Source organism: Elgaria multicarinata, chromosome 3 (genome assembly GCF_023053635.1).
Source record: "Elgaria multicarinata webbii isolate HBS135686 ecotype San Diego chromosome 3, rElgMul1.1.pri, whole genome shotgun sequence".
Taxonomy (NCBI): Eukaryota; Metazoa; Chordata; class Lepidosauria; order Squamata; family Anguidae; genus Elgaria; species Elgaria multicarinata.
The window spans coordinates 6,764,592-6,785,688 of record NC_086173.1 but is presented as its reverse complement, the minus strand read 5'-3'; the positions used below and the strand labels follow the sequence as shown (position 1 = coordinate 6,785,688).

At 45.8% G+C, this 21,097-nt stretch overlaps 1 protein-coding gene across 2 annotated transcripts in view; it reads left to right on the top strand.

Moving 5' to 3' along the window:
- The first annotated feature begins 5,763 nt into the window (after positions 1–5,763).
- The window catches only part of ARHGEF25 (Rho guanine nucleotide exchange factor 25), an 84,457-nt gene continuing 69,123 nt past the window's right edge, over positions 5,764–21,097 (top strand). For both annotated transcript variants that reach the window (XM_063119193.1, XM_063119192.1), the window contains exons 1-2: positions 5,764–5,894; positions 12,534–12,690. In XM_063119193.1, the coding sequence (XP_062975263.1) occupies positions 5,799–5,894; positions 12,534–12,690 (253 nt within the window). In that variant the 5' untranslated portion in view covers positions 5,764–5,798. The remainder of the gene's footprint in view (positions 5,895–12,533; positions 12,691–21,097) is intronic.

Sequence of the window (21,097 nt, the reverse complement as noted above, 5' to 3'; positions counted from 1 at the left end):
TTTAACAGATGTGTGGAGTGGGCTGTGCATATGCCACGCTTGAGAGAAGGGCATCTCGCTGGTCTTTTTTCCTTCACATGACGCAGGGCTGTGATATGGAAACAGATTTGGGGGTTCTACTCCTGTGAATCTTGGCTTGAGTTAAATCCCGTTGCTAGAAAGACTACTGAACCAGGAGCTGCAGTCCCAAGAACTGGCTAGTTGGTTTAAGTTAGTATGTGAACTTCAGCTGCTTCCCTCCTGCTTTTTTTGCCTTCATTAGCTTCCTAGGGTTGCCAAGTCACAATGCAGCAGTGATGGGAGAAACCAAACCTGGCAGAATTCCCCTATGAGGATCTAAGCCTATTCACCAATTTTTTTACTTACTTTGCTTGGACCATCCTCCTTAACTCTCCGGTCTCCCTGCCTCACCTTTCATAGCATACAGCCTTTTGACCTTAAAGGCACACTCCTATGCATCCTGTTTGGGGGCATGCTGGGAGTTGTAGGACTTTTTCTCTGTCTAAATATGCATAGTTTTTTTTCCATAAATGCCCACATTTTTCTTCAGTGTAATCTCTCTAATTAGTCCCGTCCTACCCTAACCGCCTGGCTTCTTTGTGTGTGTTTTCCTCAAGCCACCTATCCTTTTTCACATCCTCTTTTTGAGTCCATTCTGTACTTGTAGTACCCTTACTTCTCCCTGGGCCCCTTGCTTCTTTCCAATTCTCAGCCTGTCCCTTGATGAGAAAGTTTTAAGCCCAGACAAACTTACAACTTTCCCTTCCCTCAAGGCTAGCTTGACTATAGACTTTAGTTCCTTCCCTGAGCAGCTGAGCTGAAACTGATCATTTAGTTCCCTCAATAACAGAACTGAACCAGTTCAGCTGGTCAGGGTCAAAGGCTTCACTGTCATCAGCAGAATGTGCTATAGCTGTACATCGATCACAGAAGAAAACGCACTTGACAGGTAGTAATTTAATGTTATATTGATGAAAACTCAGCATCAGTTTAAGATCTTTGCCCTGGGATGTTTGAAATGTTTGGAAAAAGACAGTGTGGACAGCTAACTACTTGCCGTTCTAATTGGACAGAAATTGTTGGGGGAAAATATGTAGCATTCTCCTTTAGTCACTGCATGGAATTGTGGGATAATGAGATAAACTTTACATTTCAGTATGAAGAGAGCAAAGTGAGGACCAGAAGTAGTTTGTTCCTCCCAGCTTAAGCAGTCATGTGAACAGTATGGAAGTGATGGATTTTTTATGGCTGAAACTCATTTGAGAGGAAACTACTGTGATTTGAAAAGGTACGTGGCAGGGATAGACTGTTAGCAGAACAGCAAGATCCTGAAAAAGCTGAGCTGTGTGAAATAATGGCTGAAGGAGCACCCTGGATAAATCACACTAGAGATTCTGGGTAAAAGGAATAAGAAAGCTTGCATTTTATTGCAGGAAATACATGTTGGATAGGAGAGTCCCCAGCTTAGGATGGAAGGACGCCCAAAAGATGTCTCCTCTGAGAGGCAAAAGCATGAAGAAGTAGGAAGGGAGGTCAGCAACCCTAAGAGTATCAGTTTAGCAATAAAGGAAGGTCAGCACAGGTTAGAGGACAGTCTAGGAAGCATGGAGGTCCACTCTGTTGTTTTTTTCCTTTTGAAGTTAGCTGTGTTGCATCCACACTTCCAACATAAACAACCAGGTAATGGATGTTTTTAGGATGTTTTAATATTTATTAATTTATTTATTTAATTACATTTATATACTGCCCCACAGCCGAAGCTCTCTGGGCGGTTTACAACATTTAAAAACAGTAAACATTAAAAGTATACAATTTAAAAAACACACACACTCACATAAAAAACAGTATAAAAACAACAGTATCCATTTAAAAACAACAATTGTGGGGTCCATTAAAAACAAACTTAACGTTGTTAAATGCTGTTAAAATGCTGTTAAAAATGCCTGGGAGAAGAGAAAGGTCTTGACCTGGCGCCGAAAAGATAACAATGTTGGCGCCAGGCGAGCCTCATCGGGGAGATCATTCCACAGTCGGGGGGCCACCACTGAAAAGGCCCTCTCCCTTGTTGCCATCCTCCATTGTATAATAATGTATACAATGTTTTTAATTCAGTTTTATGTATTTTATACTTACCGTTGTTCCCCGCCTTGATCCAAATGGAGAGACGGGTAAGAAATATTATTATTATTGGTTTGGATTACAACTCCCATCAGCCCCAGCCAGCATGGCCAATGGTCAAAGATGATGGGACTTGAAGTCCAAAACAACCAGTTGCCTCCTCCTAGTATGTGAGAAGGCACTCTGCCGATGGCTCCTTTTGGAATTCCCATTGGTCCTAGGGCTCTTCTCATTCTAGTGTAGCTGCTGGGTAGGAGAATCAAGAGAACAGAGATTAGAGAGTGGGGATCCTGAAGGTGAAGACCACCAGCAGAGGGAAACTGTTGCAGTCTGGGCTTTTCTCCAGGACTATGAACCTGGCTGAAAAGAAGCAGACTGTCCAGGCCATGGGGGATTACAAAATGCAGGCCAAAGCTGGATTGGATGGGGAGAAGGATATTTTGTAGAGTGGAGTGATGTATTTTCATCAGAGGTGTCTCTGAGAGAGTGGGGAGTGAAGCCCAGAAACTGTCACCTCCCACATTTGGGGACCCCTGCAGCAACGGATAGTCCCTGGTTGAATCCTGTGCTGACTTTTGGGTGTGCAATACACCATGGAGCAGAGGTAGGTCCTTTCTCTTGAGCAACCTTCTCCTGCCTGAGTCCCTCTGGATGCTTTGGACCTCAATCCCCATGATCACAGATCATTTGCCATGTGGGCTGGGGCTGATGGTATATGTAGTCCCATAGACAATGGATGGTGACTGTATATATCAGCCTGCTAGCTAGCCCTAGGGAAGGGGCCAATGGGTACCAGGCAGTGGGAATGAACGATGGATGAAGCATAGCTCTGTCCACCTCTTGGTGGTCTCTTGATACTATGGTGCAGCGTGTGGTCAGGTGGTTGTGTGAAACCATTGTGTACAGCATTAAAGAATCTGCTTTCTGCCTACTGTCACAATGTTCCAATAGGTAGGATTGGCATATGAAACCTTAAATCCTTCACATGCCATGGCTTGCCAACTCTTGATATAAACAATAAATAGGGGCCTTGGGCCATACCTGGAGGCAGAGTTTTCTGGATATTAGGTTTGGTTGAGCCAGGGCAGAACCCCAAGTGTTTCTGCTGCAACCCAGTGGTTAGAGTGTTGGAGTAGTACCAGGGAGATCCAGGTTCAAATGTCCACTCGACCTCATAGCTCCCTGGGTGACTTTGGGTTAGTCACTCTCACCCTAATTGACCTCTTAGTTTTTTTTTTGCAAGGATAAAATGGTGGTGGGGTGGAGATCCAGATTTACCACCCTGAGCCCCTTGGGGGAAGGGTAGTATATCATTCTTGCCTATAAATAAATCAGAAACCCTGTAGGGTTGTGGCTATTGCGAAATTAGGGAGCCTGTGAATGTAGTAACCTCAGGCAGCCACCACAGGCCTGCAAACCGTGTCAATTAGCCCTGCAGGACTTGGGATGCTGCCGTTGTCAGCATATGCTATTGTTACAGGGCCTGAAGCAGGGCTCCGTAGCGCTGGATAAGAAGGAGGAGGAGGAGGGGAGCAGGCGCTTTGCATTTTGCACAAGAGGCAGCTTTGGGGCCCAGAGTGGGAATGGAAGCTTTTGGGTGGGACAGAAGCTACGCAAGGGAGACAGGCTGTGCTGAAGGCCTTGCATAGTTTTCAGGGGTAGGGAAGAGGCTCTAGTGGTGGTGGGACGGGGCAGGGAGAGGGGTACTGGCTGCTCCGATCCCTCCAGCCCTCTCTCTCTCTCTCTCTCTCTCTCTCTCTCTCTCTCTCACTCTCTCTCTCTCTCTCTCTCTCTCTCTCTCTCTCTCTCTCTCTCTCTCTCTCTCTCATGGCTCATGCGCAACACTTTGGCTCCAGAAATGTGTTTTGTCTCTTTGGAAAGTGGGAATGAAAAACTACAGGAAATGGACGTCCCGGGGGAGCCCCTACTACCGTATTTGTGAGAATATAGTGGGCAGCCAAGGAAACCAGTCGGGGCGGTTAGCCTACCGTAATTGTACCACTCATGCTGCGAGGCAGGGGGGTTCCTGGGTTTACCCCCATGCTTTAAATGCTTACCCTAGACAGCAGGCAGGGGTGAATTTTGCATATGGATGAGAGGGCAGAGACAAAGGAAGGGGGACCGCCCAACCTTACAGAGGCCCCAAGGGAGGATCCTAGCCATTATTAAAAGGCTAAAAGGGACAGCAATAAATCGTGCATAGTGCCCTAGATATCAGCCTTTCCCAACTGGTCGCTCTCCAGAGGTGTTGGATGGCAACTCTCATCATTCTCAGCCATCCCTTCCAGGATGATGGGAGGTGTAGTCCAACACATCTGGAGAGGACCAGGTTGGAAAGGCTGTATATATCTATACATATTGATGCCAGTGGGACTTACTTCTCAGTAAACATGCACAGGAGGCTGTAGATTATGGGTGGGAAGACCCTGGTATTCCAGATGTTGTTGGCCTTCAACTCCCATCACCCCTGACCATCGGCTGTGCTGACTGGGGCCTATAGGAGTTGGGTGTCCAACAATATCTGAGAGGCCACAATTTCCCCACTCCTGCTATAGATGTGAAGCAGGAGTTCTTCCTATAATTGTGGAGTAAAGGGAACAACAGAGAATAATCTGACCTAATCTTCCCTATCAGATGATGCAAGAAATGCCCTCAGATCATAGCAAGTCCAAATGCATTGTCACAAGGGATGTAATTCATAGCATAAAGTGGCATTTGGGTGGGTGGGTGGGTAGATCCTAACCGCTGCTCAGAGTTTGCCTTACATCTGGGTCTATCCCACTATTTACCCCATGTTCTTTGTTAGACCCTTCCTGTGCTTTGGAAAGTCACCCTGAAACTCTGCAGTTAGCCTGTTTGGGGAGGATGGGAGGAGGAGGAAGCATTTGGTGACGGAATGCTGCACGCCTCTGTTTCCTGTCCCGGAGTAATAACTGCATGTGGCAACGAGCAACACGGCTCCCTGTAGAGGCCTGTTGTCCTGGACACATGCCCCTTCTATCTAATGACAGGACTGGGTAGCAGCAGGGATGCATTGTTTTCAGAATCAGAATGCTTTTGATCTCTGTGCCATACCGACCCAGGCCAAGTAATTAAACACCTGATTTTGCCATCAATTTTATCTTCCCCCCCCCCGCCACCCGATATTGTAAAACGCCTGGATGGTACATAAATTGAATAAATAAATAAATAAATAAATAAATAGTTTGTTTAAGCTAGACTCAGCAATAACACTGACGAGTCCCGCTATTCTCTGGAGCTAGCTGCTTTGTCCTGGCTGCTGCTCCTTTTTCAACCGTGCTATCTGCTTTTTCCCATATATAGACGGAGCTTCCAGTCCTGGCTACATACTCAGCCTTGTCTGTAGTGACCCGACTGCCCCTCCCTGTCCCTGATCCATGTGCTATCTATGAGGCTGGATCCTCCAGTGTAAACAAGAATGATGTTTAAAAGATAAAGGGCTCAGGATCTCCAGGCACGGAGGGGTGCGGCTCCAAAGTCAGCAGCTTCTATCAGGGAAGTTATGGTAGCTGGAGCTGGCTGGCTGGGATTTGGTTTTTACTTGGCTGTCCCAGCACCCAGCACGCAGGCAGAGTGCCCAGTCTCCTCCCGGTTCCCCCTTATGCCTCCGGCTCTGAAGCTGACAGCGGTGGGAGAAGGTGAGCGGCAGCCACTGCATCATGAAAGCCCCACAGCAGGCGGGGGGGCGCACCGACCAGATGCTGGGGGCTATGGGGGATATCCTGACCTCGCTGGCCCTGCCCAGCCAACACTGGGTAAGGTGAAAGAGAACGTTGCCGAGGCAGCAGGCAGGGAGAAAACACCTTCCAAGAAAGGAGGCAGACGTGTGAATGCAAGGTTGAGGCAGAGTGGGGTGATATGGGGCCATTGGAGTGCCAGGCTGGGGCATCAGTGACCCAATGTTGCTGTTGGTTGTAGCCTGCCCAGGAGGGAGTGCAACATCCAAGGAGGGGCAGCTATGCTCCCATGAAGGGAGTGGTTGTGTGATACCTTGATTGTGCGTTTGAGAAAGGAGAAGGGTGGCGGATGGTTCCGCAGGGAAGCAGGTGAGTCTTAGCAATACCCGCGACATCCAGGGTGGCCCTGCAGTGGAGGAGTCCAGTAGCTGTGCATGACTTGGGACACCCTGAATGGAGACTAGGCCCCTGTCTTTACGGCCTTGCTCCCGCACTTGCGTTCCTTCCCAGCATCTACATGGGAAGGAACGCAAGTGCGAACTTTCCCGCCCTTTAAAAGTAAAACAAAAACGGGGGAGAGGAGAGCAACTGGGCTGTTCCTCCCCTTCTTTTTAAATTTAATTATCTCCGCAGTTGCAGAGATACAGATAATAAAAATTACAAAACGGGGGGAGGTGGAGGAACGAGGCAGCCAGAGGAGGGCACGAGGAGGGCAGGGACTTTTTTGGAGCGGAGTTTCCAGGGTTTGCCCCTGGATGGCTTCTCAATGGCAGCTGTGTCATGTAGATGATGTGCCGCTACTGCGAAGCCACCCCGGGGCAAACCCTTTGTGTAGACAAGCTCTCCGTCTTTCGTACAGCACCTAGCGCACTAATGGCCCTAAATAAATAGTCAATGCTAATCCATGATTGGTGCTGCGGACATGTTTCTCAAGGCGCCTTGTCATCCGATAGACCTTTCATTGGTTTGTTTGTGTTCACTCAAGAGCAAAGGTGTATCATGCCTGGCTAGCATGGGTCCAGTCCTCCAGACCCCTCCAGCTCTGAAGGAGAGGGACAGATGGACTCTTCTTTCTCTCCTATTGGGATGTTTCCTTGCTTCACAATAAGCTGAGATCCCTAGGCAGTGGGGTGAGTTTTCCTACGGATTTCCCAACTCTTGTACCTCATTATTAGTTTAATTTTTGTACTGCTCTCTGAGCAGGGATGTGGTCATGTGACTTTGTGGGGGGTTCTGTTTGGATCCGGGATGGGGCTGTGCTTCTCCCCACCCCCCAGGGCTGAAATATCTCCACTCCAGGACTGGAAAAGTGAGCTGGGGGTTGTCCAGCATTGCCGAAGGGTGGGGCGGGCACAGCTCTAGTGGAAAAGTAAAGATTAAGGGGTTTGTCGCTGTTTGGAAATCTCCAGTCTTCGCAGCGCTAAATGCACTGCATTGAGCTAGGTGGGTAAGTTACCTAGAGAGCTCCTTCAGACCTAGGACAACATGATATGGACACTGACCCTGGTTGGTGCAGGGTCTTTCTGAATTGAATTTGTTTATAGCATTGTTGTGTGTATGTTTGTTCAAATTCTACAGGCTAGAGCCAGTCAGGAGCTGTATAGGGACACTGTGGCCCTCCAGTTCCTTGGGGGCAGGGGGCGGGGGGCGGGGGGAGAGGTATCACATAGGAATCTTGGTTTTAACCATAGGAATCTTGTTTTTAACCAAGGACGCATTTTTTATTTCTCCATGCCTGTAATTGAGAAGCAGTTCCTACACTGACTGCAACATATGCTCATTTTAAAAATTGGCTCTCACTTTCTGAATTGCATTAGTAACGTTTAGCCCATGCATGTAAATAGCTGGAGAAAAAGCCAGGAGCCGTCCTCGGCCAATTTGCTCTCTGGATGGCCAAGGGTGACCAGGATGTGGCCCAGCACAGATTCCCCTCTCTGGAGGGCTGCAGTTAGAAAAGGTAAGAAACAGCTGGGCAGGATCTACACTACTGCTTTAAAGCGCTATAAAACTGTTATAAAGCGCTTTAAAGCAGTAGTGTAGATCCGGCCTTGGAGTCTCTTCCAGACAGTGTGAGGAATCAGGCTGGCTCTTACCTCTTCTGTACTCTGGAGCTAATGAGGGAAGACCCCACCTCCCCACCAAGCCCTCTGAATGTGCCGGGCGACTTGGGGGAGGGGAAGGCGGCACTGACACCGACTACAAATTATGGGTGGTGAGTGACGCAAGCCAACATTTGTGTAAACAGCACTTTTAGTGTGTGAAGAAAACAATCCCACGCTGATTAGACCAGCCTTTCCCAACCTGGTGCTCTCAATGTATCAGATGGGCACCGGGATGGGGAAGGCTGGATTACGCTAACCCTGAGTTTTAAGCCCATAAATATTACCAGCTCACAGAAATTCTTCCTCGTCTGTTTGCCCAGAAGTAAACTCACCCTGTGGTTTCAGAAAGGCTTACGGCTTTACGTTAGTGTGAGCCTTTTAGGGGCTCCAGTCCACAAAAGCTTATGTCACAATAAATCTGTTAGTCATTAAAGTGCTTCCTCCACCCCTTCAAATGCTTGCTGTTGCAGATTAACATGGCTACGGCTACCCCTCTGGAGTCTGCCACCAAGGAAAAGACTCTTGGTAGTAATCTGTAGCATTTTGCTGTCCAGAAAGAGAAAAAGCATCAAGTTTCACCATCTGGTTGCCTAAAGGAGAGTTTTACTCACCGCAGGTAACTAAGTGAGTGGCTTTTTCAAAGCCTGATGTAGACCAGGTTTGCCTTGTACTGTCTTCTTATTTAGCTGTATAGGACAATGACCTTTCACATGCAGTGTGGGCTGAGAGCTATGTTCAACTAAGGTTATGATTGATTTATGTGGGCCTGCTAACACGTGGCAACCCCAGAGAACTGCGGCTTGTTCCTTTCCCTTAGAAAGGATCATACAGCAGGACACGGCCCTTGCTGTGCCCAACTCCTCCACTTAACTAACTCCAATCTGTGCTTGTCTCCTTCATTATGTGACATGGTGTGGCCAGAACTTCTGCAACTTTAAGAGGTGTGAAGAGAAGGCGGCAGGAAGGCATCATGGGCTATGTTGCAGAGCTGCAGAAATTAGGTTGCTGTACCTGCTGGGTTTCCTTCTTCTCTATATCTCTAAAAACCTTTAAATGGGAAGCACCCGCTGCAGGCTTGCCGAGGGAGGGAGGGAAAAGAGAGCGAATGCCTCTGTTTTGCAGCCGGCGTGGCGGGGCACACCAAGCAGGGTATGTCTCTTCATTAGCGTTTTGGTGCTTTTGAAACATTTCAATTCACCGTTAAAAGGAGTCTTCTTAAATGGTATTAATACATGTGTGAATTCTTCCCCTATATGGCTTGGGACCAAACTACCTTCTCCCATAAAAATGTCCCAGGGTTTTAGACAAAGAGGTGCAGGGAATGTTTATCAAATTTCCAGACAACACAAAATTGGGTGGGATAGCTAATACCCTGGAAGACAGAAAAAAACTTCAAAGTGATCTTGATAGGCTGGAGTGCTGGGCTGAAAACAACAGAATGAAAATGCCAAGTTCTACATTTAGGAAAAAGAAACCAAATGCACAATTACAGGATGGGGGATACTTGGCTCAGCAATCCTACAAGCAAGAAGGATCTTGGAATTGTAGATCGCAAGCTGAATATGAGCCAACAGTGTGATGTGGTTGCAAAAAAAGCAAATGCTATTTTGGGCTGCATTAATAGAAATATAGCTTCCAAATCGCACAAGGTACTGGTTCCCCTCTATTCGGCTCTGGTTAGGCCTCATCTTGAGTAATGCATCCAGTTCTGGGCACCACACTTCAAGATGGATGCAGACAAGCTGGAGCATGTTCCAAGGAGGGCAACAAGAATGATCAGGGTTATGGAAACAAAGCCCTATGAAGAGAGACTGAAAGAACTGGGCATGTTTAGCCTGGAGAAGAGAAGATTGAGGGGAGACATGATAGCACTCTTCAAATACTTAAAAGGCTGTCACACAGGGGAGGGCCAGGATCTCTTCCCGATCCTCCCAGAGTGCAGGACACAGAATAATGGGCTCAAGTTACAGGAAGCCAGATTCTGGCTGGACATCAGGAAAAACTTCCTGACTGTTAGAGCAGTACGACAATGGAACCAGTTACCTAGGGAGGTCGTGGGCTCTCCCATACTAGAACCTTCAAGAGGCAGCTGGACAACCATCTGTCAGGGATGTTTTAAGGTGGATTCCTGCACTGAGCAGGGGGTTGGACTCGATGGCCTTGTAGGCCCCTTCCAACTCTACTATTCTGAGTCTATGAAAATAAAGGTATTTCTTCCTGCGATGCATAGTTAAATTACGGAACTCACAGCCACAAGATGTGATTTGAAGATGATAGCTGTATCAATAGGTATTGGTCATGGCAGCTAAATAGAACCTTTGTGTGCAGAGGCGGTGTGTCACTCAATGCCAGTTATTGTGAGGGGGCATGAATGGAAAGGGGTATTGAATTCATGTTATGATTGTGGGCTCCCCAGTGGCATCTAACAGAAAATCGAATGCTGGACTTCCATGGATGCTTGGCCTGATTCAGCAAGGCCTTTGCATTCAGGCAGTGATGCAGCTCAGTAATTTTAGAACCTGGACTAAAGCAGCCATGATGGTGAGTTACCACCCCCACCCCCATCATGCCATGCTTTGCAACTGCTTCTACATTCCTGATGGGTTAGAATAAAACAAAACAAAAAAACTATTTGCCATCCCTGACCAAAACAAAATAATACTTGGAGCATGTGCAATTTTGCATTTTAAACTCATTTAAATTATCACTACAGGAGCAAAATGTAGTTTACTTCTGCTACCCTGACTTGTAGAAAAGGATAATATATTTTTGAAGTTAAAATCATAAAATGAGTGCCTGGGTACCACTGTCTGCTGTTTGCCACTGCCCAATCACCTGCTTCTCTCTGGATTCTGTGTGTGTGTGTGTGTGTGTGTGTGTGTGTGTGTCATGAGGCCCAACCCTAGCTGCATGACTGCTTTCAGGTAGGATGGGGAAGAAGAATCCAGACAAGAGGACCCAGTGTTTTCCCCTAATAAATTCTCTGCCTTTCCTCCCATGTATCTTCTGACTGAACCTGCCACACTCTTGAACTGTGGCCAAAGGCTGTTCCCCTTTATCTTCTGTTTCTGTTGTTGTTGTTGTTGTTGTTGTTGTTATTATTATTATTATTTATATAGCACCATTAATGTACATGGTGCTGTACAGAGTAAAACAATAAATAGCAGGACCCTGCCGCATAGGCTTACATTCTAATAAAATCATAATAAAGCAATAAGGAGGGGACGAGAATGCACCAAACAGGCAGTATAAAAGTCAGAACAATTCAAGTTTTAAAAGCTTTAGGAAAAAGAAAAGTTTTTAGCTGAGCTTTAAAAGCCGTACTTGTAAAAGCTTTTGAATCTCTTGTAGAAGTTGCAGTATTCATGCTCCTTCTTCCAGCTGCTTACTCAAAAATCAATTCTGGTTCTCTACAATTTCCCCCAGTCCTTTTATTCTGAAGAGCATTATAAAGCAGTGAGGTCACGGCAAACTTCCCTGGTGGATCAGACTACAGGGGTGTAGATGGATGCCCCTAGAAAGCCAAGAAGCAGAAGATGATGGTCTTACTTCGTGTTTATCCTCAGCATTTAGTATTGGGAAGGTTGCCGCCTCAAAAGATGGAGGTTCTGGCCATGGCTAGACCAGGCCTAGGGTGGTGAAGAGGAAATTTCACCAGGTTCTCCATATATACAAATGACACCTGTAGAAATTCCCTTTTCTATACAACTGTTAAAGATACAGGAGCCCTGTCCTCCTTTCCATATGGTCACCCTAACCAGGCCTATATCCCAGGATTCTCCTGGGATCATCCCTGTGCATCCAAATGACACACAGGGGATCCCGGGAGCAGGCAGGGGCGACCCCTCCATTTGCTTGGGATAATCCTTAGGTCTAGCTAAAGCCTCTGTTTAACTATCAGGTGAATAGCCACTAACAGACCTATCCAATTCAGTGAGGAGGAAGATCCTATTCCCATCCATGTGGAACTGTACCTACATGTATCAGCCCCTCTTTTCCTTTTCATCCCAGTTGTGTCACCAATTCCTGTGGCTAGGAGCCTCCAGCTATGTAATATATAAAGTATGAAATGGACATTCCCCTGCACTTTGGTGCAATCCTGAGATTGCACAGATTGCTGGTTCTTTTTCTTTCTTTCTTTTTTAAACCCAAACTATGTTTCTAGTCCTCATGGTAGAGACACTTGAATATGAGTTGGCAGAAATCTTGACGTATACAGGATGGCGAGGCAAATAAAAAAGAAGCAAGACTTTGTTGTTTTTCAGCTGACATTATTTTTGAGGCTGCATGTTAACGTATCTCCCCTGCCTCCTACATACATGTGAACACACACACATTCTCCCAGTTGGTTTTTTTTCTCATTTGAGGGAAGCAACTACACTTGCATAAGAATATGGTGTGATAAGTGCAATATGTCTGCCAAATGTAGTTTTGGCATCCTTGATGCTCAGGAAAATGATCTGCAAACGATGCTAATTGCATGCTTCTAAAATATGCCCATTAACGGCTGCTCTCCAGCTTGTGATCTATTTCTGAGGCAGATTCGCCTCATGCCAAACAGGTTGCCCACATCCTGCCCTAAAACCTAAACTTGTTTTTCTATGCTAAATTGCAGCTGCCAGACCTGTGTTCTCCGCAGCCGGGAGCTGAGATGCAACCCCAGGCTAGCAGCAGTGCGGAGGCGTCCAAAGACCACAGGAAGCAGCAGCATGGGGAATCCCAGCCAGAAGCAAAGGCACCAGGAGCCCCTGAGGGCCAGACCACAGAAGAAGGTGAGCCTCCTGGTTCCTTCCATGTTGACCTTTCCAGGTGTCTTGCAATGGGGGAAGCAGCTTTACCTTTGGTTTTTATCTTACTATGCACTACCGTATATTCCCTGGAGCCATCTGGTTGCCCTGGAGAACTCTCACCACTAGCTGGCAATGGCTTCCTATCCATGTATGAAGCTGCCTCATATTGACAGGCAGTGCTTGGCCTGTCTAACCCAGTGCTGTCTCTTCTGAGTATCAGTGGTTTCTCAAGGTTCTTCCCAGTCCTGTTGCCTGAGTTCCTTTAACTCAGCCTTCCTCAATCTGGTGTCCTCCAATTGCTTTGGACTACAACTCCCAGCACCTCTGGCCATTGGCCATGCTGAGTAGGGCTGATGGGAGTTGAAGTCTCCCCAAAAAACATGTGTAGGGCACCAGGTTGGGAAACTCTGCTTTAACTGGCAATGCTGGGCTGTGAATCTGGGGACCTTTTTGCATGCAAAGCCATGTGCTCCATCACCGACCTTCAGCCTCTCCCAAATGGATTGCTTGTGCGAGGCCAAATCCAGTGCTGTCCTTAGGTCAGTATTTATTTATTTATTTATTTATTTTGAAGTATTTTTATCCTGTTCCTCAGCCAGAAAGGCTTCCAGAGCATCTTACATGCAGTCAATAAAACAAGACAGTCCCCCTGCCTGCAGGCTTAGAATCCACAAAGACATGACACAAGGAAGAAGGGATGGGGAGGGAAGAGGAACAAATGAAGTCTTTCAGTGGGAGCAGGCGGAATGGCCCTGCTTCCCTTCTCCCTCTCTCATCTCAGCCACTTTCTACTATGTTCCCCAACTACTGCTTACTCTTAGCCAGAACGTTCTTCAGCATCTTTTCCCTACTCACGCTCTGCTCCCTCTGTATTTAGAACATCGGGTGAATAATTCCCTTGACTCCGCTGCTGTGACCCGATATGGGAAAAGCTGGGAGAAGTAACTAGTGTGGCTTCTTGGCCATCTCCTGAGCTCTCCCATCACTTCTGGAGAACCTGATAGAAGCTGTGCTCTTTCCCCCTGCTACCTGACATTGCTACCTGACTAGTTTGGCTCATTGTGCATTTTTTGGTACCTGGATCCAATGTCTTTTTATGGCATGCTGACTAGGAATCATGGGAGTTGTAGTCCAACGCATCTAGAGGTTGGGAAAGGCTGTTTTAGGACTTCTAAAACAAAGAGTTGAAGCTTAGGATCGAGGGAGAAGAGGGAGAAAGACAAGTGAGTGAGTGTAGATTATTATTATTATTATTATTATTATTATTATTTATTTATTTATTTATATAGCACCATCAATGTACATGGTGCTGTACAGAGCAAAACAGTAAATAGCAAGGCCCTGCCGCATAGGCTTACAATCTAATAAAATCATAGTAAAACAATAAGGAGGGGAAGAGAATGCCAACAGGCACAGGGTAGGGTAAGCAGGCACAGGGTAGGGTAAAACTAACAGTATAAAGTCCGCACAACATCAAGAATAGTTTGGTGAAGCTATGAACAGACCTCTGCAGGGTCGATTTAGTCCATAGGCTGCCAGCTGCAAACCCATGACATAACCATCCATACTCTATACAGCCAGGATGGGACACTCCATTACAAAATGCCTCCCTCATTCACTTTTAGCCACATGGGACTGTAAATTGTTTAGATCCCATATCAGCTTTGCTTTTGAATTCCTAGATGTCTGCGTCTGTTACACAGAACACGAAACAACCAAGAAAACCTGAGAGCAGGTGGCCCAGCTGCCAGTTTTGGAAGGGAAGCTGACATTTGCCTAATCACTGGTGCGAAGATCAGGGCAGAACTGCATATGGCATGGAAATATGGCAGCAGCTTCTATCGGAGAACAGCTTTGGGGCGGTTCAATTTTTGTGAACCGCCCAGAGAGCTTCGGCTATTGGGCGGTATAAAAATGTAATAAATAAATAAATAAATAAATACTTTGAAATTGAGAAGCGTGAGTGGAGGTGGTTCTGAACACATGTTTTGCATGCAGAGGATCCTGGGATCAATTTCTGACACCTTCCGTAGGACTAGGGAAAACCTTTGCCTGAAACCCTGGAGGGCTGCTCTCAGGCACTGTAGACAATGTTGCACTACACCAGTGGTTCTCAACCTTCCTAATGCCGCGACCCTTTAATAAAGTTCCTCATGTTGTGGTGACCCCCAACCATAAAATTATTTTCATTCTTCTCTACACGATCCATTGTCATGGGCTGGTTTGCTAATGAAAATAATGCATAACAATAGCTTTAATAATACAAAAGATGATACATGACATAGTTCAGTCAATACAGTTTCCTAAGACCATCGGAAATATGTTTTCCAATGGTCTTAGGCGACCCCTGTGAAAGGGTCATTCGACCCCCAAAGGGGTCCCGACCCACAGGTTGAGAACCGCTGCACTACACGGAATAATGATTTGACTCGGTATAAGGCAACTTCCCGTGTCCCTTGCAATCAGGTGGCTGGAATCATGGAAGGGGAAAAGCAGCTTGGCGTGCCATGATGATTTTGAGTCAGAAAATGACATGCAAGGGAAAGCGCGGAGGAACCTTTTCCGTCCCACCGCCCCTCCACTCAAAAATCTCAGCCTCCCAAGGCTGCTTTTCAGTTTGAAACAAAACAGTTGGGACTTCGTTGTACACATTTGCATGTCATGTGTAATTGGCTTCTAGAGAACAAACTAGAAGTAACAATGGGAGATCCGTGACCAGATCTCTGGCTGCTTTTTAAAAGTGGGGGTGGAGCTTCCTGGGAGGGGGGTTCCCTATGCGTCCCAGCAGCTGTTTCCCGTGGGCCCGCCCTCTCTGCTACAGAGAGAAAAGCTCTCATCCCTGATCAGCAGCTGATCGGAGATATGTGCTTTCCCTGGCTTAGCACTGAAAAAGGTGGAATGCGGTGCGCGAGAGTTTGTACAAAATGGAATCTGCTACTGGGTCTGAAAAAGGTCCGCCACCCCTATTTTAAAGTGTAATAGCAGCTACAGCCCTCCTCTCAAGCTCACTTAGTGTTGAAGGTGGTGGGAGGGGAGATTTAACCCATTTTCTCCTTGCTTTGGCATGTAAACCTCTCTCTCTCTCTCTCTCTCTCTCTCTCTCTCTCTCTCTCTCTCTCTCTCTCTCTCAAGATTTTATTGTTTATAGCCAATGGCCATCACAATACAAACACAAAGCACACAAGTACAAAGCAGAATTTTTTTTGATAACAATAAAACAAAATGATCAGGATTTAAAACATTCCTTCTGTTTAACCCCCTTAGGATTTGAGAGTGGTATGGTTTAGAAAGGCTGCTCTTATTTTTCTTGCAGCTAGCTCAAATAAAGCTATCTTATAGCTGATGAATTTGTCCACATCAGCCAACAGCCATCTAATTTTAAAATCATCTGATTGGTCTTCTAAGGTGCTCTGGAAAGGGAGAATAAATTTAGCCCTGGGCTAATTATATAATGGACAGTATAGGATATAATGTACAAGATCTTCAATATGTCCTGCTTCACATATGCAAAAGCACTCTTTTACAGGTCTATTAGAAAATCTTCCAGCCAGATACTCAGTGGGCATCGTTTGAAATCTGAGCTGGGTAAATGGCATGTAAACCACTCAAGCCGTGTAAAAATATTTATTAATAAATAAATTCTGTTTCCCCAATGAAAATTGGCCTATCAGCAAAAGTTGCTCTTTTCCCTGGTCTGATTATGCACTAAATTACACAAGAGTGGTTACAGTGTGTTGGTGTCGCTGCCAAAGCATGCTTTTGCGGATTGGCTTTGAGGAATTTTCCCAGAGGTATGTCTTGATGGTCTAAAAGCTGCTTTGCACATTGTTTCCATGTTGTGGTAAACATACTTTTGCCACTTTGTAATGTGTAATTGATGGGAGTACATATAGACCTAGTTTGCACATAATAACAGTAAAACCAATTTATTTATTATTGCATTTATATCCCACCTTTTTTCCGCCAAGGAACCCAAGGTGGCGTACGTAAGTCTCCTCCTCTTCATTTTATCCTCACAACAACAACCCTCTGAGGTAGTTTGGGCTGAGAGTCTGTGACTGGCCCAAGGTCACCCACTGGGTTTCCATGGCCGAGTGCAGTCTAGAACCCGGATCTCCCAACTCCCAGGCCAGCACTCTAGCCACTACACCAATGGCTTGTCAGGGATTGTGGGTCTGTGCTGCCTGCTTACCTCTTCCAATTTACCCGCACAACCCACAATCTATTCTTTCATAGGTTGTTGAGCATGATGTATGAACCCAGACCAGTAGGTTGTTTAGGGGCTAAACAGCCCAGTGGTTAACCATGTTTTATTGTTAGGTTAACTGATGGGTTCTTTAGCCCCTAGACATCCCAGCAGTCCATGTTTGCATGTTATGCTGCACAGCCTAAAAAGGAGCTGATCATGGATTGTGCGGTAAAGCGGAAGACGCAAGCAGGTAGCACAGCTGCGAATCCCTGACAAACCATTGTTTTTTAAACTGAACGGTTGTCATTATGTGAAGATAGCCCCATTATAATAGAAGTCAGCCACAGGCTGCCCCTGGGCCAAAACTAATCCAAGAAAAGTAGCTGTGTGTCTGGCATTCTAAATAATCCTCCCTTTGCCACCCTGGGGTCATCTGCTGTCTGTTTATTTGTCTGTAGTTGCTGCTGCTCCTCCAACCTTCATATTGGCAAGAGGCTTATTATACATCACACACAGCATTGTTTTTATTGCTGCTTTGTGGCTGATTGAAGTCTAATTGAGATTCCATCAGAGAAGTATTTTATGTGTGTGATGTGGCCTATGCCGGTTTGGATTGTAGAAAGGAAGAACCAACAGCATGGAAGTGGGAAAGGAAATGGGGACAGTAGAGAACTGGTAGCGATAGACAGCAAGTGAGTTGTTGTTGTTAGATTATCTCTCTTTTTCTCACTCGTGGTGGTTTTTCTAGATGGACCCGACAGGCTTTGCCAAGTCATGCTGTCTTTTACTGATTCAGAAATTTCCTGGCCATTGAGCATGTTTTAAATATTACTGCTTTCTGGATGTTGGTGTGGATGTATTTTGGTAGGCCCCGTTTCTGAAGGTTTTCTGTATAGTTTTTTGATGTGATGCCGGTGACTGATGCGACCAGAATAATTGTCACCTTTTCCTGTTGCCAGAGTTCTTTGACTTCCATGGTCAGTGGTGTATGTTTCTCTCTCTTTTCCTCTTCCTTTTCTACAACATTATAACATCGTCATCATTGTCATCATCACAACAACAACAACAATAACAACAAAATTATAGTATCTCCTGAGCAGCAAGTGAGTGCAGGGCTGGAGAGTCTGTGATCCTCCAGATGTTTTTGGTCTCTAACTCCCATCAGTTCCAACCAGCATAGCCAATGGCCTTCTCACATATATACTGTGGCCTCCAAATGTTCTTAGCCAACAATTCCCATCTGGAGACCACAGTATATATGAGAGAAGGTCACACACACACACCCTCTTCTCTCCCCCATTCTTTTGCGTTCTAGATTGCTCTATTGGCCACTCCACTTGTTGATCAGAACCAGGGGTGTTAAGATGTGTATGAAATAAAAATCGGAACTCATTCTAATACCTGGTGAGCCGGGGATGCAGGAGGTGGCCTTTGGAAAGTCTCTGCCCTTCCACCTTTGGGCTAAAGGAGATGTGACACAATATGCAAATAGAGGCCGTGCATAAATATCATTCACTGAATTAGAAACTGTGTGAAAGGGTTTGTTTGTTTTATCATGAGAATAAATAGCAGAGATGGTGACCTGGATCAAGATTACAGCAGGGGGCAAAGGGTTAAAGCTCCCCTGTCCCCCACCGGAGTCTTATTCCAGATCAGGGCCCTATGCCTGCTATTTACCCTAAAAATCAACACTGAGCAATAGTGAATTGTGTGAACGATGTCACACCCAGCTTGTCCCTTCATTTCCAGTGTCATGGGGCAAGGGATGAACCACCCTGTGGGACCAAATTGCAGGTGAAGGAGATAAGCATGATAGTGGACTTTGTACATGCAAGCTATTGCAGTAAGAATTTATTTTCTGTTGTGATTGGGAATTATTTCCAGAGGGCCAATACAAACTGAGCACTGCAGATAAAATAAAAGACATACACAGCAGACTTTGCCCTCGGGCTTACATTCTAAATAAGAAGAGACACACAAGGAGAATGCTGAGAGCCTGGGAAAGAGGTGAGATCAGAGAGATATGAACTGAAGAAGTGAGTTTCCATCTTTTTTTTATTATCAGGTCTTATGGAGAAGCCAGGCAAGTGCCAGGAAGTAGAATTTTCCTATGGAAGCAAGCAGCAAGGGAGAAGGGGCACAGTTGGGGAATGAGGATTTAATTTGGGCTTTAGGAACATAGGAAGCTGCCTTATAACTGAGTCAGGCCCTTGGTCCATCTAGCTCAGTATTGTCGACACTGACTGGCAGCAGCTCTCTGGGGATTCAGGCAGGATTCTTTCTGAGCCCTTCCTGGAGATTTTTTTTATTTCATTTATGTATTTATTTAAAACATTTGTATCCCGTCCTATATCACTAGATGCCAGGGACCGAACCTGGGACCTTCTAAATATAAAGCAGGTGCTCTGTCATTGAGCTACAGTCCCTTCCATCAAGGTTTGTGGGACATAAGAGTACCAAAGGACTGAGAAGGGGGATGAAGGGAAAGCATCTGAAAGAAAAGAAAAAGAATAAACAGGCAAGTGGGAATTTCGATGAGAGAATGAAGATCTCGGAAGGTTGGGCGAAGTTTAAACAGAATGCAAAAAGAAAGAGGGAACCAATGTAGGCAAGGGAAAAGAAGAGAAGCACGATCAAAGTGGCGACTGTAATAAATTAGGCCAGTTGAAGAATTCAAAACACAAGCAAGAGGTTTGAAGGAAAGGGCAGGAAGACCGAGCAGGCAAGTGGTAAGGCAGGCGGGGCAAGAAAGGCCGAGAGAATGACCAGGGGTGTCAGTTGATTGTGGAACATTTGTTCGTGGAAGAAGCAATAGCTGTCTGAAGCATTTCTGTGAATACCTGGCAGGCAGGGCGGGCAAACAAGTTAGGGATACTCCAGAATCGATTCCATTCCAGTTTGTGGAATGGCTTGCCGGGAGAGATTCGTCAACTTAACCGTCTTCCAGAATTTAAGAAAGCCATAAAGACTGATCTCTTCTGGCAGGCCTACCCAGCTGAATTTTAAGATGCCTTATTTATTTATTTATTTATTTATTTATTTATTTATTTATTTATTTATTACATTTCTATACCGCCCAATAGCTGGAGCTCTCTGGGCGGTTTTAATGGTGTGCTGCTTTTAATGATGCACTAGTTTTAAACGTTTGAATTAGTTTTATGTATTTTATGGTGTTTTTACTTGTGTAAAAGTAAAATGTGGTTTCGATCCAGAGGGAGAGGCGGGTAACAAATAAATAAATAAATAAATATATTATTATTATTATTAGTTAAAGTGGACGCCAGCACCCTGCCAGTCCCATCTTCCCGACAGTCACAGAGGGATGGGATCAGAGGTGTTCTCCAGCAAACTCCCGATCTTATCTGTGTTAACAGTCTGTTCAGATCTGGAGGGGACATAAAAAGCTGCCCTTGGCCCATCTAGCCTAGCATTGTCAATACTGACTGGCAGCAATGGCTCTCCAGGCCCCTGTCTATGTGACAACGGGATTGCTCCTCATTAAATATAAACCTGAATTTTTGTGGATTTGAACGTAGGTAAAGAGCGTCACACTGCAGCAGCAACAGCGATTTATTTCCTAATTTTTTTTATAGTGCAGTTATAAATGTGCATATATGCAGATTAGATGCTACGGAATAGAGATGATGGAAACTATAAATTTTATATGCAGAGCTCCTCAGATTCATATAACAGACAAACCGGGAGAGGGGTGGGGAAAGGAATGAGGCAGCAGAGGAGGATGCCCATTCCCTCTTCTTTGTTTTAATAAGCTCTCTCTGCGGAGCTTCGCAGAATCAGAGAATTCAAACTAAAAACGGCACAAAGGAACAAGGCAGCAGATAGGTGGGAAATTGGGAAATCGGCCAATCACGTTGTCCTACCCTCAAAGCTCCGCCCACATGTCAAAATGCAATTTAACTCCCCCAAAGACACATAACCGTAACGCGGTGCAAACTTGGACATGATCCAAAAGTCGCGGTAAATCGCCACTACGAATATGCGCATCATCGCGTTAGAAACCCAGCGCTACGGCAAATGGACAGCTGCGTCGTGTGTCCTGAGGCATGAATATGCACATTAAGGTCAGGGTAAACAAGCCGTATAGACGAGCCCCAGGATTTCAGGCAGGATTCTTTCTTTGCCCTAGCTGGAGATGCCGGGGATTGAACCTGGGGCCTTCTGCATACAAAGCAGCTGCTC